General features: G+C 39.2%; 2 protein-coding genes across 2 annotated transcripts; both read right to left on the bottom strand.

Annotated features, from left to right (window-relative positions):
• Nucleotides 1-1,844: 1,844 nt before the first annotated feature.
• On the bottom strand, nt 1,845-18,941 carry LOC134631709 (T-box-containing protein TBX6L-like). Its single transcript, XM_063480267.1, has 6 exons — nt 18,737-18,941; nt 5,035-5,173; nt 2,941-3,043; nt 2,287-2,451; nt 2,039-2,185; nt 1,845-1,925 (listed from the first exon to the last, which is right to left on the bottom strand). The coding sequence occupies exons 1-6, from the start codon at nt 18,939-18,941 to the stop codon at nt 1,845-1,847; spliced, it is 840 nt and encodes a 279-aa protein (XP_063336337.1).
• Nucleotides 18,942-19,506: 565 nt separating this feature from the next.
• On the bottom strand, nt 19,507-26,593 carry plgrkt (plasminogen receptor, C-terminal lysine transmembrane protein). Its single transcript, XM_063478673.1, has 5 exons — nt 26,511-26,593; nt 26,102-26,198; nt 22,264-22,394; nt 22,038-22,147; nt 19,507-21,146 (listed from the first exon to the last, which is right to left on the bottom strand). Exons 2-5 carry the CDS (start codon nt 26,180-26,182, stop codon nt 21,019-21,021), a joined length of 450 nt encoding a protein of 149 aa, XP_063334743.1. The 5' UTR covers nt 26,183-26,198; nt 26,511-26,593; the 3' UTR covers nt 19,507-21,018.

The raw sequence follows: 26,593 nt of genomic DNA, 5'->3' as shown, positions 1-26,593 counted from the left end.
TACAAGTTATGTTTGTCAAAAAATGTTCCATAAGTCAAAAACACAATAAGGAGTTTGCCTGGGTTAAATTAAATTAACTCCCAACTAAAAGTAAGTCACAGCTAGCCCTTCAAGTACACACTGCTCCAGTTTTGGTACCATTCAAGTCTCTGTGCAGACCTGTGCGTTTGTTTAAAAGGAAGAAGAGAAAAAAAAGGAGTTCAAATCTACAACACAAAAAGATGCAAGTCTGCGCGCATGTTCTAGAAAACTACTTGCTGCAGTGTCTGCTCCCTAAAGCTTTATGAATGTCCCAGATATGGCTTTGCCCTGTCATTCGTAAAACATTTACAGGACAGACGCTCCTGCCTTCTGCTAGGGAAACATGCCAGGCTATGATCGCATTTCCACACTAGTAGTCTGTCATTTCTTTATCGGGTCAGACACTACGCCAGGGCAGTCTATCATAGCTCCGTTCTTCTTGAACGGTGTCTGACACGTTGTTGCACATGGTGTTAACTGGACTCATTGAAGTGTGAGGTAGAGCGGTCTGTAGGTGTGTTATAGAACAGAATGGATCATTTCACTTTTACATTCATTCTGACATTTATTTCTCAGCCGAGAGAGAAAAAACAAAACAAAAACAAAACACCACAATATACATGTTAACTTTAAAAAAAAAAAAAAACTAAAAAAAACAAACAAAAACTTGAGCACAGACAAATCTCAAGTTAGACTGTGAGCAAAAAAAATATATATATAAAATACAAAATAACACAAAAGCTAAAACCTCAAGCTAAACAGATTTTTTTTTCGTCCATTAAAACAGACTATTTTAAGTTGCTGTTGTATATAATCCAAGCTAATGGAAATAAAACAAGTGGAAGGTCAGTTATTCCTCCACGTCTCTCACAATCCTTTAGTTCTTTCGTATCGTCATCATCCAACAATTTCACTACCTTAAAAAAAGATCAATCTTTACCAAGTTGTGTATGACAGGACAGGGCTCTGGCTCCAGTCTGCTGTGGTGTTATACTGGTGGAAGTAGCCATGTTGTTGGATGCAAGGTTCAGCTGCAGAACGTGAATTAGGAGGGGGGTGGAGGAAGATCTGCGCACCGTCTGGATCTCTGGAATGGTATGGGAACATACCATACTCAGACCTGCATGAAAGAGTCACACGGAGGTTAAATGTAATGCGACTGCATGCCTGGTGCTATTCATCTTGATCTCAGGTAGTCTTTGAGTGGGTAGAAGTGTACCAAGCATTTAAACAATACTGGTTATTTTTAAAATCAGACCTGTATGGTTGGTATGGCATGGAAGCAGGCACCATCTGTTCATCACTGCTGCAGTTGTACTGCCGCAGCACCAGGGGCTCAACGTGTATACTCTCAGACGGGTCCGGCTCCAGAGCTGAGCCTGAAAGGTGACCTCCCTTCAGTGACTGCTGTGTGGAGGCCTGACTCTCCTCCGTCTGTGTGAACTGAGAGGTGGAGGGCATCCTCTGCAGGCCTAAGAGGGAAATGCAACATTTAAATCTCGGGAGTGTCGCCACATTTTCACACTGCTTTAGCACAACTTTCATGACCATTAATTATTTTCTTACATTTTCTTTTAGTATTCATTTATTAAAAACTTGAAGATAAAAATTACAGAAGCTTACTTGGAGAGCTGTTGCTCAAGTCATCCCTGTCCAGTGTGGGTCTCTTAGCAGGGGGGCTTTTATTTGACAACCTAAAATATATCATATATAATGAGTTACATGTTCTTTCCAATTAATGTTAATTTCATGTTTACAATGACCTAAATTAAGAAAAACAAATTGAAAAGTATAACAAAATTTAAGTCTCCTGAGAGGCATTCTTACCTCTTACTGTGAGAATGAGTGCCTCCTTCCCTGAAGCCTTTAGCGAAGGGGTTGTGATCAATTTTCAGTTTGGTAATCTTTGAAGAAACAAGAAAAGACAGTTGAATTGGCATTGCAGAATTCTGTTAAATAAAAAGGATGTTCTGCACAAAAATTTGAATGTTATTGACTGTTTCTGGCAGATTTGAACCTTTGGGTTTTGGTAAGCAGTGACTGCAGTGAACGCCGTCTCTGGGAATGAGAAGCTCTGCACAGGGCCCCAGCGGAGAGTGTACGGGTTATCTGCCTGGACCACATGAAACCTCGGGTAGTAGCGATGCATGGAGAGCAGGATGATCTGATTGTAAGAACAAGAAAGCAAATGGTCAAATACAGTGAAGACGACAATATAGGGGGAAAAAAAAAAAAAAAAAAAAAAAAAGAGGGGGGGTGTCTTACATGGCCATGCTGATTCAAGGTATTGTTGGTGAGCTTAAGCTTGGGGAAAGATAGTGGCTGCTTCATCCAGTGCCTTCCTGGCGCAGGAGAGTCTGGGTGCGTGTATGTACGACACGGGGGGTGGGGGTCTGCTGCTCCTGCGATCTCCCATTGCTCCTTTTTCCACTACAGAGAAATAGTGAAGTGGGGCAGATTCAAGTGTGAGACTTCAGGATGTGTATAATTAAGCAAACTCTTCATGAACCACAAGAAAACCCTACAAACTCACACATGGGGGGAGGGAAATTTAAAAAAAAACAACTGCTCCTTACAGTACTTGACAACCCAATGCACTATGCTAAAAAGGGAGTGACCCAGTTGGATGGGGATGATTAAAGGGAACAATGCATGAGCTGCTGAATCTATGGAAGGTCAACTACTCCTCATTCACTGATCAGTGATGCTAATTGATTGGGCTTCCAGCCGAGACTGCACTTATAGGCTTCCTTTGATATGCAGCAGTGAACGACCCAGAACGGGCAGACTGAGGTCTGGCTCCAAACTGCAGCCTTTTACAAACAGCACTCGGCTCACTTTAAGCCCAAGAAAGAAGGGGGGTGGGTGGGAGCGAACTAGCTACAGCACACAATCATCGCTTGTTGCATGCGATCATACCTTGTACTTGAAGCCATCTACAGGAACGATGTCCATCGTGATGACGTAGTTGGTAAAAGGTTGGAGCCCGGATACCCTGACGCTGCAGTGTGGAAACATCCTCCTGAAAAGGCACGCACCAAGTCAGAAGCAAAAATGTGGCTCAAATTAAAAATAAACAACTTTTTAAACACTTAATTTGGGGATTTCTTTTTTGCATGCAAGTCCATTTCAAAGTTTCTTCTACCCGGAAATTTTCATTTTCAGTAAAATGAGAAAATACTGCCAGATTAGTAACCAGATTGTGTGCTTCACATCGTTCCTGGAAATAATATTTTATTTTGGAGTCACGGAAGTGTTTTAAGGAAAACACAGAGGTCATTTTGGCTATTTATTTAACTGTACCCACTGGATGTTTAACATTTGTCTTCAAAGTTACACATGTTATTTTCTACTCTGTGTTCTAGAGCGTTGGCACTAGAAATTAGCAGTTTCAAGTATCAATCCAATGAGACGTGAAGCCATTCACATGCTGCTGTCAGATTAAGGAAAGGGAATACCATGGAGAGGCTAGATAGGCCATGACTATGAAAGACACAAGTCAAGTTCACTCCCTGAAGTGCCCGTGTCCGTCTTCCAGTGAATGCATCTGCGTTGTCTGATTGCAAGTAAAAGCAGTGATGGAAAACATAACTGTATAGCACAGTGAACTCCCTGCAAAGGAACAGTCTGCTTTATTAAACAGCAAAAGCAACCTCTTCCTGAATCAATAGGCAAATATTTAAAGATGGGTGCAACTTAAAGCCTTCTTATCCACTTTTATTAATGGTAGGGGAAGTACTTCTTTTATTTAAAGTAGCAATAGCACAATATACCATTACAAGTAAAATACATTAATGTATTCAGGTATTATCAGCAATATAAGAGTCAGACTCCATCACACAAGTGTTCCATTTATGTATTTTCATTATTCCTACCTGTAAATACCTACTAAATTGCCACAAGTGTGCATTTACAATAACACCAGAGCCCTGTAGCATGTATGGGTTGCACGTGTCACTCAATCAAGTGAGCTATAGTGTGACTGACAGAAGTCATTTTATATTTGTATTCTTTAGGATTTAACTCAAAGACATCAGACGCTGCTACTATCCATTCACAGAGGTCCAGGAATGGTATCGCTATTTTGAGGAGAACTGGTCAGTAGTCAGTTACCTCATGTCTCATATCTCTAATGTTGAACTTAACCAGCTTCAAAGTACATTAGCTTTGTGGTGCAAGTATATTGTAAATAGTGTTATACCACAGCCAAGCAGGGAGGTGGAAAAATTATGCTTTGAGGACATTTTTCTGCTAAGGGTACGGGACGACTTCACCGCACTGAGGGGCCAATGCACCATAAAATCTTGGACAAGAGCCTTCTTGCCTCAGCCAGAACACTGAAGATGGGTCAGTAACCCAAAACATACTGCCAAGGCAACAAAGAAATGGCTAAAGAGGTGGCACATTAAGGCCATGCAGTGGTCTAGCCATTCTCCAGTCCTATAGACAGTCTGTGGAGGGAGCTGAAGCATCAAATGCCAAGTGGCAGCTAAAAAACCCTGAAGGAGTTACAGAGTTTCTTTAAAGTGGAGTGGGCCAAAATCGCTCGTGAGATTATTTCACTCAATGCTTATTTCACTCAATTACATGCACATCAGTTAATAACTTTTATGGTTCTGTCTCTCACCATTAAAATGTTCATTTCTATTGAAGTGAATTAGCAGGGGGATCAAATAATCATATCGCCCAACGTACAAATAAGCAGATAACACGTAGTATCAGAAACGCCAATGCAGTCAACTAAAATTTAACTAAAGTTAATTAAAGTGAAAAAGACTGCTAACAACTGTCAGTATCATGATAGTTGAAAAGTGAAAAAAATATAGCAACACCTTAAAAGAACTTCTGGAAAATGAAAGACAGCAAGATTTTCAGTGAGCCAAACAAGTCATTCTAGCAGTTCTCCAGCTGTTGCAAGAAATACTGATGTCATGAAAAACTGCTGAAGGCACAACACAAAGCACTCTTTAGTGTGCATGTTGCAGAACATGTTCCAAGTATCAGCTTCATTACCTTCCATGTTTTGTGATAATCATCTCTGTACCGATGCTGTGAAAGGACTGCCAGAGATCAGCGTTCTCCAGGGTCATCCTGATGCCACTGGGCTGGTATGGGTGAGCTAACAACGACATGCTCTCATTCAAACTGGAGTCTGGGAAAGGAATTAAAGAATACAAGTATACGTGTTAACAGTTCTGCAGCTGTATTGATAGAACCTGGTAATGGTTTACTGCAGCATGAAAAGCCAGCCTCCACATCTGAAGAGGCCTTCCACAGGATCAATAGTTCTCCTCAAGCCAATAAAATATGAATGTACACTATCTCTGTAAGAGTTTTCCCTTTTTTTTTTATTGTTGTTAGTTTGGGTGCTCATCTCGCATAAGTTATTATTCACCTACAAATCATTACAGTACCGTATTTTTCGGACTATAAGGCGCACTTAAAATCCTTTAATTTTCCCAAAAATCGACAGTGCGCCTTATGTATGAATCTGGTTGTGCTTACTGACCTCAAACCGATTTTATGTGGTAGACGGCGCTCAAAAATCTGTCAAAAATGTTTTAGTACAACTTTGGTAAGCTAGGAACCAGCACCACTTGATGGATTGGTCCAAAACTCTGTCCATCCACGAAAACAGAACTTATTAAATTTAACAAAGTTAGAAGTTAGCGCGCTAGTTTCCACCTAAACATGATATAGCATGTTCTGACTGAGAGATTTCTGAAACAAGTAAAACGTACTGCTCTGCTATCACTTCCAACATAAATGAAGACAGAGAAGTAAACAGCAGTGACTTTTTAGGGTTACTGAAGTTGGGATACCTGGTATGTGCTAACGACATAGCTATGTTAGCATAAAAAATAGTGAAGCTGGAGGATGAAAACTAACTTTTTTTTATCAGTCACTGATATACATGGGAATAGAGCAGCTGCCAGAGAATTCAACATTAATGAATCAATGGTACGATACTGGAGGAAGCAACAGACTGTTCACTGACAGTGCGCTTTGTAACACAGTGTGCCTTATGGTCCGAAAAATAAGGCAATTTATTTTTGTGTGCCATTTTAAACATGCACATTCATGCAGTACATGGTGTGATAACTCAACTTACCAGCGATATGGTGCACGTTATCATGTCCTCCTGTCATCTCCATCACAATCACCCTGTGAATCCCTCAAGTTTTTAAACCAAGTCCAGCCTTGAAATGATCGAACTGTAGTGAGAACATTCAGGAGTTTATATCCTTGATCTGTGGGCCTTGAACTCGATTGGTCATAAGAAGAGGGGTGACCTTTTTTTGGGGGGGGGTCAGAAAAGACTGAGGGGGCAGGTTAGGGGGTTTACCTGCTATTTAGTTTCTTTGTTTTTCTTTTTAAAGGGATTGTGTGCAACCATTTGTTGCTTTTTTCAAACATTGCTATTTAAATTTGAGTCTTGGGAAGAAATAAGATTTTTCCATCATATTAAACCATAAATGTATCCAATAAATTAGTATGTTCCATTCTTTATTTGTTCCATTTACTGCATTTACAAGTAGATGGTAGAAATCACGTCTGAACACACCTTTAAAGCCCTCAAAGACAGAAAGGCGAGTGATTTGGCTTTGATGCAAGGAGACTGTGTTCAAGGCACACAGTATGCGCGTACTAGACCTGAAACCCATAAAAATACTCATTCCCTTTTCTCATGCATTCCAAATGAAAACGGACAGCAACCATTTAAAAATGCGGGCTGGGGGAGGAGGGGGGGCACGACCCCTCTCGGCAGCTTTGAATGTGTATTGAGAACAAGCTGTTTGAGAGTTTGTGTCTAGCCTTGCTGACAATGCTGCTAAACTGGCCAAATGGCCTCATTTACTCAAGCCCCCGCCACACACCCACTCACTACTACTCTCTGGGAAGAGACAGGCAAGCAGTCAGAAGCCAGTTCAAATCAAAGACCGGTGGCAGGAAGAGTTGAGCAGCTGGGTTAAAGTTTGAAAACCAAATGCTAAGGATAAAAACAGAAAAAGTGCAAATAGAAAACATCCCTATCTATCTATCTATCTATCTATCTATCTATCTATCTATCTATCTATCTATCTATCTATCTATCTATCTATCTATCTATCTAAAGATCTAAAGATCTCTCTGAGCGGTTTTTGATCAGGTTTCAATACATTTATTTGCACTGGGAGTAATTATGATTAAAATCCTTCATCAAAATTACCACAGTTCCCAAACAGATACAAAAATGGCATAATGTGCATCTTTTAGCCTTCCTCTGCTTACAAACCACATACAGTAATTCCCATATGTTTAAAAAAATCACTTTAAAGAACAAAGGAAGGGGCCTGCTGATGCCAAATTTCAGAAGACAAATCTGGATGTTAAAAGTTCATCAAAAGTCTTTAGGAATGCATACTTCATAGTGCTGTCAGATTATTTACGGTCAGATTTCCCTCTCTACATTTTAGAGCCATCTTATAAGGAAGAGTGGCTCGCTTGCCCTGTGAACACATTTCTCCTCCAACTAAAGGGCATGTTGAAACATTTCTCCTCTGCTTAAGTCAACTTCAGGATTGAAGATGGAATTTGGTCTGCCTACGGCATGGATCACCTCTGAAAGTATGCCACAAAGCCAAGTCTGTATGGAAAAGTCATAATTTAGCTCTGCTAATGACATTTCATGAGAACAGAGTCCTTTATTAGGAACCAGATGCTTGGTTGCTTCTTTACAGGGACATTTGATTAGCATATTTTTGGTCCCCTTACACTGACAGTTCACTGACTTCAGAGTTGTTCAGAGTGATCACCTTCATTTAATGATGAAACATATCCATCTTCTCTTCCAGGATGACACTACCTCAACCCACAGGAGGCATCATTGGCAGTTATGTAAATCATATCCTTTTAGTCACTACTAAATCCAAGTCAGCTTTGGACCAGTGTGTTGCATTGCTCTCAACACATACAGGAAAGAAGGATTTTCAGTCCTTGCAGTAAAGCTCTAGGGAACTTAAGATTAACACCGATAACATATTAAAGTGTTGAAGAGAGCATGTGGTAGCCAAACACCTCACCAAGACATTTTAGCTGAGATTTGCCTTAATTCGTCACCCATCACCAAAGTTTACATCCTCCCTTTGCACTTTTAGCCAGTGTTTTAAAACGAATCAAACTGAAAACCACCAAATGATGTTAAAAGGTGAAAGCCACACTATTGTAGGTTGTAAGATATTATCACTAACATCATTTCTTCTGCATGTCTGTCATTTTGCTTTTTCCAATGCATCAGTTCTGCTGCAGTAAAAATATCTCATGCCACAGGAAATTCTGCGGTTTCAGCAAGTTAGTCTAAGCTGCAGCTCAAAGATGCAGTGCATGACATCACTACTGGTAGTTTACACACATGGCTCTGCTCAGCTCACTGCCTGGTGGGCCTTTTCCTACACAGAGGAAGTATTTGCAACCCACCAAAAAGGTTTTACCAGAGAAAAAGAGGGGAAATTGTTTTTTTGTTTTTTTTACTTTTACACCAATTCAGGATTTTTAATAATGTCAACTCTAAGAAGCATATTTGTTTACAAAATGGTCACAAATAACAGGAAAAGGCATTGATTTTTTTGTCAAATAAGACGATCAAGTCATCTCCTTCAAAAATACTGTAAATGCTTCAGCTAGAACCACAGTTACTGCCAAATGCAATAAATACTGAAGCACTTCCACAGGTAAGTGCTTACAAGCTTCATCTTATGATTGCCTATCAGGTATGCTTTTCGACTTGTGCTATGTTTAAAGTGATAAATGTTACAAGGTCAACGGTAATAAAATAGCTGGCTCCTTTTTTTTTAAATGAAGGTGATACATGCTTGCAGATTCATACATACAGAGATGCTGTCTGACTAACAGGATATGTGTGAAAAATGTGTGAAAAGGAGATTAAAAATTGTGAGACTGCGACGAGAATTTTTGATCAATGCTGCCACCTACTGGACCCTAAATGGCATGAATACCTCCAAATCACTTTCCTAAAAAATCTGATGTCCTCCTGATCAAACATTCTGCGTAATTAAGCCTAAATTAAGAGAATTTAATGTTCCCTTGAATGTATATTTATTATGATGAAACAGATTTTGACGGATTTGTTTTTAAATTTATAATTAAAAAGGAGGTCAAATATACTAAAACTGTCTGAATTATGTAAAGGCTTAATGCAATGACTAAGCACACCTGTGGCTTCTGTGGTTTGGATAAAACTGGGGGCTGTCAAAGTGAACTAATGAATTTAGTATTTTGATGAAATTTTAAAATAAAACTAAATGATGTTTCTCACCTTTGGGAGCAATCAGACTCCTGCGTGGACAAACAACCAACTCAAACCACCAGCAAACAATTAGCTATGGCTTAGACTGAACCAAATGATGGGTGAGCACTCAGATGCTCTAATTAGTGCTGCCAAATCCAGAAAAGTGGAAAATAGTTATCTATGTGCATGCTGCAGGTGGGGAAAGAAAGCTTAATTGACAACTCTATTATTGCTACAGAGGAAGCAGAAGACAAAACTGAAGTAAAAGGATTCTGTGAAGGTAAAGGAATCAAATCCATTCATTTCATTGAGAATTCAAGTTTATTTATGTGGCTTTGAATGCAAACAACAGCTGCCTGTCTCTAATACTGTAAGGTAGTCCCTACAGTATTAGAGACAAGGCCAGCAATCTGATGATCCCCTATGAGCAAGCACTCGGCAACTGTGGGGAGGAAAAACTCCCCGTTGGGAAGAAACCTCCAGCAGAACCAGGCTCAGGAAGGAACAGCCATCTGCTGTGACTGGCTGGGTTTTCAACTGTTTTTTGCATGACTGAGATGGTAAGAGCCTAATTAACCCCATTATACCCCAATTATTAGTTATTTCCCTATTAAAATTGTCATAGTCCAGTTAGAGCCAAATTTGGCACTGATGTTTTCTTATGTTGCTAAAAGGTTTAAAATATAGACATTAGGTTTGTCTTCACCTTTTCCATTTCCATAGAGGAAAATTAACGGTTTAATCTTAAAAATAGAAAAAACTCAAATATAATGTGATGAAGTTCGAAGAAGAACATAATTAAAAATTCATTGATACGTAACAGGTTTACTACAAATTCTAACATCCCTTCTATTACCAAAGATCTGACCTCTTCACCTACTAGCCTGAACATGGCCTCAATTGCTGACCTGCACAGGTTAAACACTGTGGTAATGGATTGTCCTAAAAATCCAGTTACTCTCCTGGTGATAGAAACCTCTCTATGAGGAATCCCATTATGTTCTTCTCTCCCTTCCAAAGGAGGCCTGTCTCTGTTCACAGTTTCATCATGGTGTTCTGAGACTCTTTGACTTAGGTCTGAGATCCTGGATTCAGCAGGGTCTGATGCATCTTGATTTGAATTTTCCCATAGCTGATGTCTTTGAATCACAGAGGGCTGCTGCTGTATATTTTCAGGGTGAAGAATTTCACACACTTGGTTTAAACCGCTATTCTGATTATGCAGTTCTCTTAGTCTGCTGAAGCGGGGTTCAGGTATACGCTGATCTGGCAAAGGTACCTCATGTTCCGCGTGTAAAATTTGGTTACCACAGCGAACTTCAGGTGCCTCGCATACAGTTTGGTCAGCAGTGGGTGAACGCTGGTCATCAAGTCCCAACGTTTTTCTCACAATTTTGTGAGCATAAGTGCCCACAGTGCAAATCGCGCCCCAAACGGAGTTTGACATGTTTACAGATGAGGTCTCTATTTGTTTCCTTAATTCTTGCAGTACTGCGTTATAGCGCTTAAACAAGCTTTTAGCGTGTGTTATCATGCGACTCAAAGGTCTATTTAAGGATTTTTGGGGATCAAAGGGAAGCTTTCTCTGTGTGACGTCACCAGGTTTGCGTGAACACGTGCCGACGGCAACAATCTGGTTACCGTGGAAACCAGTCGCGCATTTTTTTTTTTCCCGCAGTTTAAAACTGCTCGTGACTGTGGCGATTGGAAGACGTGATTTATTTATATTTGTTAACTACAAGCGCAAGATTAAGGAAAACTGTTATCTACGTGCGGCCGTCCTAAATATTTTAAGTGACTTGCGTGTCTTTTTGTACAGAACAAACAGCGAAGCCGTAGCGTTGCTCAATCCGAGAATGGTGATATGTGTTTGCGTGTAAACATAATAAGATTTGACCTTGGTGAGTTTTCTATGACGTCACAGTAAAAGTTTCATATTTTTAAATTGGCTGAGGACCAAAGTTGCTGAGAATTCAAGTAAACATCTTATGATGTGTTTTCCGTCTTCTAGTCTGATAGTAGACATATATTTCACTTAATTTAGTCTAAATTACACAGAGTGCTTTTATTAGTAGGCCATCAAATTTATTGGAAAACATATTTATCACTTCCACCTCTTCTTTAAGTCAAAGAGTTCTTTTTATTGATGGCATGAAGTTGGCTTTAAAGTGAGTTATAAGGTCTTGGGGTTGATATTGTTACAGCATCAACTTGATCACAAACTCACAACTGTTGAACTAAAACACAATATAAATTCAATGAAATAGAAAGACGGGTGAAACAGAGACATAAAATCATCTATATAATATACAAAACATACCAAATTCCAGTAAACTTTGCTGATATCTTATTATGAACTCATTACTGCCCACAGGAACAGGAAAGTTCACAACACCTGCATTCCTGCACTTTACACGTGAGGTCAATAGTATACGGCGTGTGTGTGTGTGTGTGTGTGTGCGTTGTTCTGTGACGTCACTGAAAATGTTTCCGGCTTTAAAGTCTGAGGCTTTCTCTGTGTGGTGTCTGCACTCCCACGGGTCAGACATGCCAGTTAGGAGAAAACAGGAGAGCATGGGGATGAATGGGGCAAGAAGAAATAAAGAATAAAACTATTCTACCAAGAAGCAGAAGAATCAAGATCAAATCCATTCATTTCATTGAGAATTCAAGTTTATTTATGTGGCTTTGAATGCAAACAACAGCTGCCTGTCTCTAATACTGTAAGGTAGTCCCTACAGTATTAGAGACAAGGCCAGCAATCTGATGATCCCCTATGAGCAACCACTTGGCAACTGTGGGGAGGAAAAACTCCCCGTTGGGAAGAAACCTCCAGCAGAACCAGGCTCAGGAAGGAGCAGCCATCTGCCGTGACTGGCTGGGTTTTCAACTGTTGTTTGCATGACTGAGATGGTAAGAGCCTAATTAACCCCATTATACCCCAATTATTAGTTATTTCCCAATTAAAATTGTCATAGTCCAGTTAGAGCCAAATAAATTTGGCACTGATGTTTTCTTATGTTGCTAAAAGGTTTAAAATATGGACATTATTTCAATTTCCATAGAGGAAAATTAAAGGTATTGTGTTAAAAATGAAAGTAAATAAATGAATATAATTCGAATTTTGTTGACCAAGAACAATAAAACGCAAAGGCAAACGCAAATACATCCTACAGCACGTGACACCAGGTTTGCCACATAATGTCTGACCTTTTGCCAGAACATGGGACGAATAGCCACAATTGCTGACTTGCACAGGTTAAACACTGTGGTAATGGATTGTTCTAAAAATCCAGTTACTCTCCTGGTGATAGAAACCTCTCTATGAGGAATCCCATTATGTTCTTCTCTCCCTTCCAAAGGAGGCCTGTCTCTGTTCACAGTTTCATCATGGTGTTCTGAGACTCTTTGACTTAGGTCTGAGATCCTGGATTCAGCAGGGTCTGATGCATCTTGATTTGAATTTTCCCATAGCTGATGTCTTTGAATCACAGAGGGCTGCTGCTGTATATTTTCAGGGTGAAGAATTTCACACGCTTGCTTTAAACCGCTATTCTGATTATGCAGCCCTGTGCATCTGCTGAAGCGGGGTTCAGGTATACGCTGATCTGGCAAAGGTACCTCATGTTCCGCGTGTAAAATTTGGTTACCACAGCGAACTTCAGGTGCCTCGCATACAGTTTGGTCAGCAGTGGGTGAACGCTGGTCATCAAGTCCCAACGTTTTTCTCATAATTTTGTGAGCATAAGTGCCCACAGTGCAAATCGCGCCCCAAACGGAGTTTGATATGTTTACAGATGAGGTCTCTATTTGTTTCCTTAATTCTTGCAGTACTGCGTTATAGCGCTTAAACAAGCTTTTAGCGTGTGTTATCATGCGACTCAAAGGTCTATTTAAGGATTTTTGGGGAAGCTTTCTCTGTGTGACGTCACCAGGTTTGCGCGAACACGTGCCGACGTGTTCGCGCAGTTTAAAACTGCTCGTGACTGTGGCGATTGGAAGACGTAATTTATTTATATTTGTTAACTACAAGCGCAAGATTAAGGAAAACTGTTATCTACGTGCGGCCGTCCTAAACCATTGTGATTAAAAAAAAACAACAAATATATTCTTTATGTATTCAATTTCCAAAAGATGCATATTATAGATGCACAAATAATTCAATATGTTGCAGATCTATTCAGAACTTGTCAAAAAGGTTTGTATAACTTTATGACAATTTAAAGTGTGTAAAAATATAACATTTGATCTTGACTTAGTCCAATCTTACAGTTAACTGCAACCATTCACAACCAAAGACTGGTCTGCTTCATTGTTCTTTTGTCCTATCTGAGCAAATGTCAAGCATACTGTTGGAGCTCATCGCTCCAGAGTTAAAGAAGTTAAAATGTTGCTCATAAAGATGGATGAAATGATCTGAGACGTAGGCGTACTTGTGTGCAATTGCGTTCTCGTGGACTTGCGATACGTCGTCAGTCGCAGACCAAGTACTTTTCCAATTCAAAGTACGCATCAAGCTGAGTACGCTAAAAAATTCCCAGATGTGTTCTCACTCCTCTCGTTTTGTCAAGCATGCATCGGTGGTGACTTGGGTGGACTTGGTGGTACAGCCAAATATCCCAGAATCCATTTCGCAAGAGTTCTGTGGAAATGGTTGAGGAGAAGACCCACAACAGTTAAATACTTCTATAGTTTTAATATGCAGTGTATTTTCAATGCATTTTTATGTGAGAATATAGGTATTTAAAATTCTAATGTTTAGTACATTTAACAGTAGAGACCCTACTTATAAATTTCCTGTGCTTTTTTCCGGAGATGCCTTGCCTGCCAAATAGCAAGCACGAGTTTCAGTGTGCGCGAAGAAAACGGCCTTATCTCGACATTTCATTTGGAAATTTGCCACAATCTCTAAAGGCTCTGATATAAATCGCTTTGGTATTTTTAATAGCCAGTCGTTCACACAAATGTTACACTGTCCTATATAATGTTTAAAAATCTTCAATTCTTTTGAAGTTTCTATGAACATTAAGTTTCAATCGAGCACCTGATTGTTTTGCTCATTATTCCCTATTATAAAAGCTGTTCTTTGCTTGAATTATTATTACTATCAGTAGCGGTTTTTGATACGGGCGACACGGTTGACCGGGGCGGCATCACGGGCATCGGCAAAAAAAAACAAAAAAAAAAATGCTCGTACTCATGCTGCCCCGACATCATGCCAGCGCACATTGGGAATGGTACAGGCACCGATCGGTTTTCTATCGCCCGTTTGCTGGGAGTAACGGCGCCCTCCGTTTGCGCGGTGGGCCTGCTGCTTGCGGCACAGGGAGGAGAGGGCGGGGCGGCGGGGCATTCACTGGGTGGCTGGAGCGGCATCTAATAACCAACTCGCAAAATAAAACAAAATAAAAACAAAACAACAAACACGAAAACACCAGACATCATGATACAGACTTATAATTTGCAGCGATGTTTTTTTTTTCGAAATTCTATACGCGGTAAGTGAGCGCGAGAGCCCTCGGTGCGCCTGCTTGCTGCTGAAGTCAAAGTAAACTTTGTCATCGCCGCTACATACAGTCCAGTATATAGAGAGACGAGTCGACGAGGCTCCAGTTACAACAGTGCAAGTAAACAAACAATAAATATAAGAAGAGTAAGAAAATAAATATACACTTTAGGACAAGGGGTAAAGGGATCAATAATAATTTAAAATTTATAATTTACAGTTTGATGATTTAAAGTCACACAACCTTTGTGTAAATGTGTAAATTTGTGTAAATCTTAAAAAGATTTACTGTTAAAAAGAACTATGCACCTTGGCTAGATAATGAACTTAAGGCTGCAATGTCAGAAAGGGATATATCAAAAGCAAAAGCACATAAGTCTGTCAGTCCACAAGAGTGGGCAAGATATCGCGAGTTAAGAAATCAAGTAACTAAATTGAATAGGCGTAAGAAGAAAGAATATTATCAACTTAAGCTCAAGGAGGCCAATAAGGACAGCAAGAAGGTGTGGAAAGTTTTAAATAATATAATGGGTAGAGATCTTGCTCCGGTGGTGTCTCACATCTACACGGGTGGTACGTTTATAAGTAAAGCTAAGGACATAGCCAATTATTTTGTGAATTACTACAGTAATAAAATAACAAATTTAAAATCGAATATGAGCAGAGGCGATTCCACCTTATCACGTCGTCTTATACAGGATGTTATCATGAATAATAAGCAATGCCAATTTAAGTTTGAGGCAGTGAATGCGGAGATGGTAGAGCACTTATTGATATCACTTCCTGACGATACATCCTCCGGCTCTGATAACTTAGACAGTAAACTGCTCAAAGTTGCAGCCAAGTTTGTGTCCCTTCCTATATGTCACATATTTAATAGATCTTTGGCATGCAGCTTATTACCATTGCAGATGAAAGAATCGAAAATAATTCCCATTCCTAAAAACAAGAATGACGTTTTTAATGGTGTCAATAGCAGACCTATTAGTCTACTCCCCGTTCTAAGTAAAATTATGGAGAGGATTGTCTATGAACAAATTCAACATTACCTAACAGAAAATCAGTTACTCACTCAGTTTCAACATGCTTATAAACCTGGTTATTCCACCAGTTCAGCTCTCATTCACATGACAGATAACTGGTATAAATATCTAGATAATGGGAATTTGGTCGGGGTGGTATTTTTGGATTTTAGTGCTGCATTTGATTTGATAAATCATGATCTTTTGATAGATAAACTAAAATGTTATGGATTTTCTTGGGATGGAAAGCTATTTGTCTGGAAGAAGGCAAAAGGTTTATTATAATGGTTATTTCTCGGAGGGCTGTGAAATGAACTGTGGTCTACCCCAAGGCAGCTGCCTCGGTCCACTTCTCTATTCAGTCTTCACGAATGATTTGCCGTACGTCCTGGATAAATCCCATCTTGTAATGTATGCTGATGATTCCACCATGTTTTATTCAGCCAGTAGCTACTCTGAATTGACAAGCGTATTACAACAAGATTTGCTGAACGTGTTTGACTGGATAAGTAAAAACAACATGATTTTAAACGTGTCTAAATCCAAATCCATGTTAATAGGAAGTACAGTACCCTTAGTCAACTGCCCACAACTAAATCTTTCCATAGCTGGATCGGTATTAGAACAGATCACCCAGATTAAATTACTTGGTGTTACCATAAACCACCACCTTTCATGGTCTCAGCACATCAACTCTGTTATTAAGAAAATGGGACAGGGCATAGCTATAGCTAGGAAATGCTCCTTTTATATTACTTCTTCAATTATGAAAGGTGTCATTAATGCACTAGTATTATCTCATCTAGAGTACTGCTCAATCATTTGGTCAGCAGCTAATAAGACAGACCTGAACAGACTTCAGTTAGTCCAAAATAGGGCGGCCAGATTAGTGTTAAGGTGTTCATATTATACAAATATTGATAAAATGCACGATAAACTTTCTTGGCTTTCTGTACAAGCTAAATTATACTATGGCTTACTTGTATTTTTAAAGAAAGCAATACTGGTAAACACACCACACTTTTTTATGCTCAGTTGCAGTATCCAAATGAAATACATAATCATGCTACACGATTCTCAACTAACCATAATTTAGTAACTCCTCGAGTTAAAAGTAACTTTTTGAAAAACTCTGTTATATTTAGAGCATCTTTTCAGTGGAATAAGTTGCCTTATGCAATTAGAGAATTGGCTTCTATTCATAATTTTAAAAATCACCTAAAAGCCTATTTAGGCAGTTTTTAATTTATTTGTAAATATTGTTAGAGGGTAATGTCACTTGTAATGGAAACTGTGTATTTTGTTTGAGTGTTTTTTATATATATATTTTTTATATTAACATGTTTATATTTTCAGAATTGTAAAACTTTATTGTGGATGTAAGAGCCAAATTATGTGGATATTTTGCATCCAATTCATTGTGTAACATTTTATTCGATGGTATTTGATGGTTTGGGCCCCAGGAAGACTAGCAACCACTGTTGTGGAAGCTAATGGGGTTCCTTATAAATAAACAAATAAACAACCCGTTGAAAAGGGAGGAGGCCCTGCTGCTTTCAAATAGAGCACATTTCATTCATGTTGTAAATCCAAGCCCATTATGTATTCATGATTTGAATCCTGGGTTGTGTGAAATCCCAGAAATACACCTTAGACAAAGTGAATCTGTGAACTAGAGTGTAGGTCTGTTAGGTTATGTTGTGGCGCCAGAGGGAGTGTTCGCCCGGGGCGCCAAACAGGCTAGGACCGCCACTGATTACTATTGAATATTTAACGTTTTATATTTTAATCAAAGGACACGCGAGGAAACACGGGCTCTCACTGAGTGGCGGGCAGCAAATCAGAGCCTTTTTACTGGAAGGAGAAATTCCTGCAAGACTAGATGGGAGTAAGTACTGATTTTCAGTGCTCCCTGTGTTCTAGGGAAGGATTAGAGCAACACGCCTGTTATGATAAATACCTATTGAAGTGACAGTGCCACATTCTTTTCCCTCAGGGACTTTGTTAGCTCTTCAGGCTATAACAGCCAAACAAGCAAAAAAAGAACGTAGAACAACCTGAAGGCCAAATACAACGTAATGTACCCGTTCCTATCTGATTCCTTAGATTGGTTTAAAAAAAATACTTTACTTGTTTACCATTGATTAAATGTAAGTTCCTCTTTTTTTTTATAAAATGTACTTTGCAATTTAATAATACAGTCAGTGTAACTGTGATAATATAGCAATTAATTCATATTTTCTTAGGGACCCATCTACAGGGAAGGCTGTAGAGACAGGTAGCCCGACTGCCACCACCTGGCAGCGGTACAATATGATGGATGCTGTGTTCCAGCGGCAGCACTCAATAAGTCTACCAGCAAAGCTGACTTTCACTACTGGTGATGCAATCAGCACTACACCCTCGACCCCTTCTACAGAAGAGTCGAGGAAGAGGCCCAGGGACAGCCAGGCTATGCTACCGTTTTTAAAGGACCAACCAGAAAGAGAGGAAGACAGAGAGAGACAGGCTCTGGCTAGGGAGCAAGAGAGGGAGAGGGCAGCTACTCAAAGGGCAGAGTGATATCTGTCACTATTTGAGAAACTTGTTGACAAACTTTAAATAAAGCACTTTAAATGTCAAATATGAAGCAAGTTTTTTTCTGCGTGTGTATCAGGGTGATCTCTTTACTAAAAGTAAAACAAATCATTTAAACAAGTGTAACATTTATAATAACGTTTACATTAAATTCAACCTATACAATCATGAACACAAGGTTTATAAAAATACACAAAGATACAAAAAAGAACACTTAATGCATACTATTTACAATTTGAACAAATCGATTCCATACTCGTACAGCAACACTAATTAGGAGAAAAATATGTACCCTTTTTCTTTTTCTTTTTTTTAACCAACAGCAGGCTATTTCTTGTGGCCTTAGCTGCTGTTTGAACATGACTATATCATGCAGGTAGCTGTTCAGGAGACACTTGTGCAGCAAGCCTGGCTCAGACACAGGTTCCTGAAAGCTCCCTGTCTGCACCTGTGCCTTCAACTGTTTCGGCTTCTTGTCCTGCTTGTGCCGCCTCCTCCTCCTCTCCTTCTTCTTGGTAGACACCATGTGTTGCCACACAGATATTAAGTGGAGGATGCAGCAGGCCCCCCACAACTTTGGGAGGAAAGAAAGGCCGACTCTCAAGGGCTCACAAGAAGATGGAGTGCCAGCGTGTTTTGAGGATGCCAAAAGTAGGATCTATAATATTTCTGGCCTTTGCTGAGCTCTGGCTCTGCTAGTTTCACTGTTTCTCTGTCGGGAAATTCTCTCCCACTCAAACTGTGAAATATGCTCCAATCCAGTCCACTGAATGGCTGTGGAAAATATGAAAGAGGACATAACTTTACACATTAACTTCTAACAATTTAAGCCCAAAGAGTCATCCTGAGAAATGTAATTTACTATGCAGCATTTCGTTATCATGTTAAAAAACAAACAAACAAAGAAAAAAAAAAAACCCCCACATACTGCTGAAATTGCTCTTCTTTGAGATTAAAAGATCTCATTACATTAACAGAAACACTGACATCCCTGCTCTACAGAGCTTTGCATTCAGGGGGTGTCCTTGTCACAAAGATCAATTCAGACACTGAAATCTTTTCAATTTTCTTTTTTTATTAATTTTCAATTTTTTCCAGATGTCAAACACAAAGTATAAATATCAGCACCTTGGATTATTCTGCATTAAATCTACTGTGATGGCTTAAAAAAAGTTGGAGGTCCAACAGCTTTGTATTGAAGCTCCCTCACACCTACAATTAAAATTTTAGTGTTGAAAATAATACATTTTATCTGTCAATACAAATTTCTGAGAATCTTTACCAATAACGCACCATTACATTTTGATCACTTCAGCTGTTGGTTAAAGTTGCAAAAGTTACCAGCCTGGCAGAGGGCAGCAGAAATCTAATTTAGATTTCATGAAAACAAAGCTTCTTAGAAAGTAACACGTCTATGACCTGGATAGAAAAGAGCCGCAGACTGAATACAAAGGATGGATTGTAGCCACTGAAATGAGAAAGAAAGGGCAAGCCTTTGCTGTTCCAGGACAGCAGGAGCTGAATGGAAAGGAGAAAAAGTGGATGGTTTGGAGGCTACGTCCATCTTTTGCATACAGTCTATCATCTAAACAGAGAGGCAAGTGTATAACTGACCTGCAACAGTCATCTGACGAGACACATGTTTCAGGAGCTTTTTAAAAGCAACATATTACACATAAGAGCCAGATAAAATGAGCTGTTATGAAGAGTGTTTAAGAGAATCTCTGCTCTCCACTGGTCTAAATGCAGCTTTGACAAAAGTCAACAATCATGTGTCTTACCACTTTGTTCAATCATCATTATTACATTCATGAACCAGGCTTATAGCAGCTGGTATTCTTGTTCATCTAAATATAACAAAAAACCCCAGAGAGATAACAAACTGATTAATATTACTATCAATTTCCCTTCAAGTCCATCATACATAATCAAAGCAAACCCTGGAAAATAACAACCTAAAGAAAACATTGATGATATAACTGCAATTGTGCAATATTTAGAGACAAGTTATCTGCTGTGGTCACACAATGCTCTTATAACACTGTAATAAAACTTAACTCATAGATCAACATGTGGCATACACCAATCAGGCATAACATTACGACCACTAGCAAAGTGAGTAACACTGATTCAGACTATTCAACACGGAGGCCACACCTGGCATCTTGGTGCCAGATATCACGTGATGGGTCAGGGCCGCTTTGGCAGCAAAAGGGCGACCAACACAGTGTTAGTTAGGTAGTCATAATGTAATGCCTGATTGGTGTATCTGAAAGACTGAAATGAGACAGAATAAGGAGCCTTTCATTCAATAAGGTCAACCTGACAGAGAGAAATAGCAGAGCCATAACATTTTCCATGATAGAGGATTTTTGTTCTATAAATTATTACATTATTTCTCCAAGAAGGAGCTGAGGCCGCTTTTACCTTAATGCTACATAAAGTATAGTTGTGTAGCGTTTAGGGAGTGGGTATGTTTTGGACAGCTAAATCTGAGGTTTCTTTGTGAGCCACTTCCTAGTCTTTGTGGTTTGTTGAAAACGAAATGTACAGTGGCTGCAGCTCCTCTCTGGAACCAGGCTGTTAGACAATAACTAATTACATTATTTCTCCAAGAAGGCGCTGAGGCTGCTTTTAGCACGGCGGGCCTTCTCTATGCTCTCAAAGGTTGGAGTCCCTTGAGGTAACTGTAGACGGTCATTTTCAGTCTCCATGATATTCTCAGCTTCCCCTAAAGACATCATGAAAAACACATTTAATGGGTATAATTAGTGACTGCAAACTTTTTTAAAAATGTAATTAATGAATAACTAAACACAATATTTTTTAAACATTTAGATGCATTATTTGGTAAACAGTAAGGTCCATTTGGACAGAGACTTTTTTTTTTAGCATTTTGGTTCTGTTCATTACCACAATTAATTTTAAATATAACAACTTTAAATATAATTAACTCAGATCCAGTTGAACTGCCGACTGTCAGTCTTAATTCAGTGGGTTGAAGAAAAAGATTGCACAAAAATGTGAGAACTAAAATGCAATCCCATCATTTCAGGATATCAAAAGTAACTGGACAAATAAAATAAAATTTATTAATTTGAATCTTGCCAATGCAAGCGCCACACTTCAAATCAACTCCAGGGATTCTATCTGCTTATTTGATAATGACATAACAAAGGAAGTGCCCACACCTGCCCATGAAATAGCCTTTCAGTCAACTGTCCAATTACTTTTTGTCCCTTTAAAAAGCGGGGGGCACATGTTAAGGGGCCGAAACTCCAAAACCTTCATCCGATTTGAATGTGGATTTTCTCATATGAAAGCTGAGAGTCTACACATTATATAGATGCCCATCATAGTGGAAAGTGTAAATTGTTTTGGTAAACAGACACTATTCACGTATTCAAATATATATATGGACCTAACTCTATATCAGAGCCTTGGTCTTCTGGATATAGTGAGTCTGTGTTCTGCTGTTCAAAGTAAAATAATCCTCTAAAACCAAAGCAAAGAATCACTATATAAAGCTTGATAAGGATTTATTCATCTATCTGTGCACCCTCTTTTTAAATGTTAAACAGCTTTCCTTAAGATGATGATGCCTGTAAGTGTGTAGCTTTACCTCTCATACGATTAATAAGCGTTCCATAGGCGCTGTCCATCTGGTAGGCAAATATGAAACTGAGAGGTATGATGGGAGCCAGCATGCCTGGGTTCTTTCTTTTAATAGCTCTAAAGAAAAATGATGATAAATAGAAGACAATATTTAACTGGAAAGATAAAAGCACAACACAGAGATGAATCTGTGTGTGTTTGTGTCAGATCTTTGTGAGGTGTTAGAATCTCACCCTGCACTTAGTCCCACTGTGGCCACCACAAAGAAACTGCCAAAGTATTTCAGAAACTCTCTGGACCAGGCGATCTGCATCGCCATCTGCCGCTCTCTCATCTGGTTCTGCATCAGAATCTGGCGCTCCATCTGGGCACATGCACGCGCGCACACAGACACACAAAAATAAATTAAGAAGAAAGTATGAAATAAAATTTTCCCTGCTTGGTAAGATTTCATTTTCAGTTATAATCAATTTCAGTCAATTACTGTTGATCAGAGCTGTAATAATCATCTGATTCATCAGTTAATTGTTTTATGAGAGTACAGACAGTTTAAAAGAGATCTCCATAAGCACCAAAGGCTTAGTACTTTTTAAAAAAAGCCCCTAAAAACTTGTAGGAAGTGTACATTACGTGAACAGAGATGTGATTAGTTGGGAGCACAGACTGAACTTCTAAGTACGCTTGAGAAGTTTCTTTGGAATTTTTGATAAGTCATGAAACTAAACCCTGGAATCCACTGCTGTAAACATGCCAACTACAAACACTACGCTCTAGGGAAGGAGGAAGTGACAAACTTTTCATCTCCACAATCTGGGTGTTTCGTACTCCTGACATCGACTCTTGGCTGTACACTCTTTTTGTTCGATGGAAATTACAGGAGTGACTTCTGTAATTGACAGTGTTTGTTCTTTTAAAGCCTGGGTCCGCTGAAACAAACTAGTGAGTAATCTGAGCACACTTAAGGGTGTCCCCCTTTAACAGCACATTCTGTGAATGAGTGAAGAATGCAATTATGAAAAGAAAGCATTTCCCGCTCCTCCAGACCATGTGAATGAGCTGCAGGAACGGGAAATGGGGTGACACGATCGCTGAAAGGTCAGCTTTCATGACGGTTTCATCTGGGTCACAAAAAAGGAAGTAAATGGAAGATAGAGGATGTTAAATTTGAATAAACTATCCTGAAACTCACTCCAGCATCTAAGTACATAGATGCTGCAGGGTCTCCATCTTATAAAAATGAAGCAGTTCAATATGCCCATATACGTAACATAAGTAAAGATCACTGCACATCTTTTCTGCTCAGCCACCAGTTTCACATTATTAGTTACAGTTAGACTATTCCTGTCAGTCTGCATTATGTGAACAAAACGTTTTTTAAAATAAATCTGACAGCATCGTGCATGCTGATATTAAGCTGCATAATTATATCTGTTGCCACCATCACTGTGTATTGACGAGGACAAGAGGTGCTACATTTCTTGAACACTGTTCGTTTTACTTGTTAGTTGGATTATGTATCGAATGCTCAGCTGTGCTCTTATTTCTACAGGCTCTGCTATCACACAAACCCTTGGCAGGTCCTCATTCACTATATCCACAAATCTGTTGTCTTCCTCTTTTCCTCCACCCTGGCAGCTCCATCTTCTACATCCTTTGTCCAGTATATCTATTATCCCTCCTGTCCACAGGTCCATGCCTTTTAGCTTTGTCTCCAAAGCACTCAACCTGAAATGGCCCTCTGATGTACTCATTCCTAATCATGTCCTTCATGGTCACTCCAAACAAAAAAATCTTAACATCTTCAACTCTGTCACCTCCAGTTTTCCAAACCACACATCATAGCATCTTAAAAACCTTTCCTTTCAGTCTGCACCTATCCATCACAAATTACCGCTGACACTCTTCTCCACCCACTGCTACTTTGGATGGTTGGATGCTATTTAAACTCATCCACATTCACTGCCTCTGCTCCTTTAATATTCTGGCCCCATCTCACTCTCATTTTTGTGCTGATGCCAAATGACTCATGAGTGTTTATAATAATAAACACTTATAACAACAATAATAATGATAATGTGTCATCTACATTAAATACTTCAGGCTCTTTGTATAACATTCTTTACCCTTTTCTGTTTCTACAGGCTGTTTGTATGGGATAGCTACGAACCCATAAATGATAAATTAGCCCTTTTAGTGTAGATGTGTAATTCAAAACTAGACAAACATATCTGCTGTTGGGAATATCAAAAGGAAAAGATTTGGTTTTGGCAAGCTCAGACAAGCAGCAGACTGACTCTGGGACAGGACTGGAAAAAGCAGAAATGAACCGACCCACTCTGAAGGTGACATTTGTGAGGGGTGCAAGTATGAACACAAAGCGGGACACAACCTGGAAAACAGATGCACACAAATCATCATGATCTACACACTGGAAGAAGGGAAAGAAACAGATGTAACACGTCAGAAAGAAAAGCAGAGCAAATACATGCGGGAAATATGTGCAGCAGGTATTCCTGATAAATACAAAATATTTCATGTTAGAGGTTTTTTGTGGATTAGGTTTTTTTTTTTTTTTTTTTACATGTTTGCAAACTTTGACTTTTGGGCACTCTGTATGCTCTCATGCTTTTAAAAATGATTTGTCCAAAATTGGATATGGACCTTAAAACAGACTAATGTTCCTAAATGCACTAGTAAATCCACAAAGAAAGGACTCAAGGAGAAGAACTGAGGTGCCTAACCAATGCTAAGATTTCAATTCTATTGAAATATTGCCAGGGGATTGAAAATAGGCATTTTAAAAAAGCATCTTACAGTTACAGTAATTTGGAAAGATTTCAGAAAGCTCTGACCCCTCTTTGAGTCCATCTTTCCAAAGAAAGTTCCTCCTGCTTAAGACAGCAATATGAACATCTGAGCCCAGTGGTGTATTTCCACAGAAGAATTTTAAATCCTTTCTTTTGTATCTAAAAATGCCCCCTTTTTTAAATTTTTTTTTTTTTTAATTTGTCGGTGTTCGGGTTTTCCAATTTCACATAAATAAGATCTACTTTCTTTTCTTTTTTTATGGAAGTCACTATAATGCTCTGATGTCAGTAGATATTTGCATCAGTTTTTTTTTCCTTGAAAGAAAACAAACCCCCCTACTATAAATCCATTTTGATGACACCAATTCCTCATTCCTAGGAAGTCCATTCTCAAAATATGTGTACCGTACATATGAGCAGCCACAGCAGATTTTTGAAACTGTGTATCAGGCACCGAACTAGACCACATGTTAGAATATGTATTCCCACCTTCCAGAACTGCTTTACAGACTTGGATCCACATCTTACTAACACACTAATAAGAGCTAGAAAAGTGTCAAGAGTGAGGTTAAAGCTGAGTGTATGCTCACCCCAGTCCAGAAGCCATAGCATGATCTTCACCAGGCAGTGACAAGCAGTCAGGCTTGTCACTGCCTTTTTTTCTACCTGTGCAAGTTTCTTCTTTAAGTAGAATCACAGTGGTACCTGCTGTGAAATCACTTTGGGCTGGTTTTTGACTTTGGTGTGTATTAATACTTAAACACTAAAAGAAAGATGGTATGCGTGTCGTGATTAGGATAGGGATTTGTGTCAGTGTGTGGGACATGAAAGGAAGTAACGCACAGTGATCACACTACTCAGACAATGAGCAGTGTAGTTAATTACCTCCTCCAGAGAGTAACTAAGTAGTGGGTCTAAATGGATTTGGTTGTAGTCATAGAGATTAAAAATGTTTGCAGACCTACAATTGCTGTGGATGTCTCCTGTACTCATGGAGCTGATACAAAAATAATGCAAATTAACAAGTGCACAATTTAAACTTAGTCCAACATCCTTTCAGCATCTGTAACTAGTACAATTTCAAAGTATGAAGGTAAAACTTTTTGGTGGGAAGGTTTGGGGCAATTTTATGTGTTTAAAAAAAATTAAAAATCAGCTTTTTTTTTTTTTGCTTTTTCACTTTCACCATCTTTCACTAGATGGTGGCTTTAAACGTCACAGCAGAGGTCAGAGGTGATGTGCGAGTGGGTGCACTTTTACTCACCTGCAGCCGTGCATTCATTAGCATGAATTCTTGTTGCTTTTTTAAATTGTCATCCATGGATTTGGACAGTAGGACACCCATGGCTGCGTTGGCGTTTCTGTGAATTAAACACGCAGTCATTCAAACGTGCTGCTCTGCTCTCATCACAACAGCAAACAAAATTCCAGAGTCGGGCTTAGAAAAGCCACCTGCTTCAAACTGGATTTGTTTCAGCATGTAGTGACCTTCAGTCCTTCAGTGTCTCTTCACTTCAGCTTTAGCTTTAAGCCTCAACTCCTATTTTAAGCTTTCCCGTTAAGTTAGCGAATAACAACACGACTACTGTCTTTAACCTAAATGAAACTGTTGTCCGTATAAACTTTAATATTTCATGATAAGTTGGAGAACTTAAAATAAAAGCTTTACATACCCCAAACACTTTGAAGACTGTAAGCTAAATGCTGGGAAAAGGACTCCGGGGTAGATCGTCAAAATAAAAGCTACGCGCACTGC

Source organism: Pelmatolapia mariae, linkage group LG7 (genome assembly GCF_036321145.2).
Source record: "Pelmatolapia mariae isolate MD_Pm_ZW linkage group LG7, Pm_UMD_F_2, whole genome shotgun sequence".
NCBI lineage: Eukaryota > Metazoa > Chordata > Actinopteri > Cichliformes > Cichlidae > Pelmatolapia > Pelmatolapia mariae.
This window is presented reverse-complemented; position numbering and strand designations above follow the sequence as displayed.

Bases quoted from the DNA above. Each gene is read 5' to 3' on its own strand.
- plgrkt (XM_063478673.1), bottom strand. From the start codon at position 26,182: ATGGGTGTCCTACTGTCCAAATCCATGGATGACAATTTAAAAAAGCAA. The intron at 22,395-26,101 runs GTGAGTAAAAGT...GCATGTGCCCAG, and splicing joins TAATGAATGCACGGCTGCAG to ATGGAGCGCCAGATTCTGAT. The intron at 22,148-22,263 runs GTGAGATTCTAA...ATTTTTCTTTAG, and splicing joins ACAGTGGGACTAAGTGCAGG to AGCTATTAAAAGAAAGAACC.
- LOC134631709 (XM_063480267.1), bottom strand. From the start codon at position 18,941: ATGGTGTCTACCAAGAAGAAGGAGAGGAGGAGGAGGCGGCACAAGCAG. The intron at 5,174-18,736 runs GTTGGTTAAAAA...TTCCTTTCCCAG, and splicing joins GCCACAAGAAATAGCCTGCT to ACTCCAGTTTGAATGAGAGC. The intron at 2,186-2,286 runs GTAAGACACCCC...TCTTACAATCAG, and splicing joins CCTTGAATCAGCATGGCCAT to ATCATCCTGCTCTCCATGCA.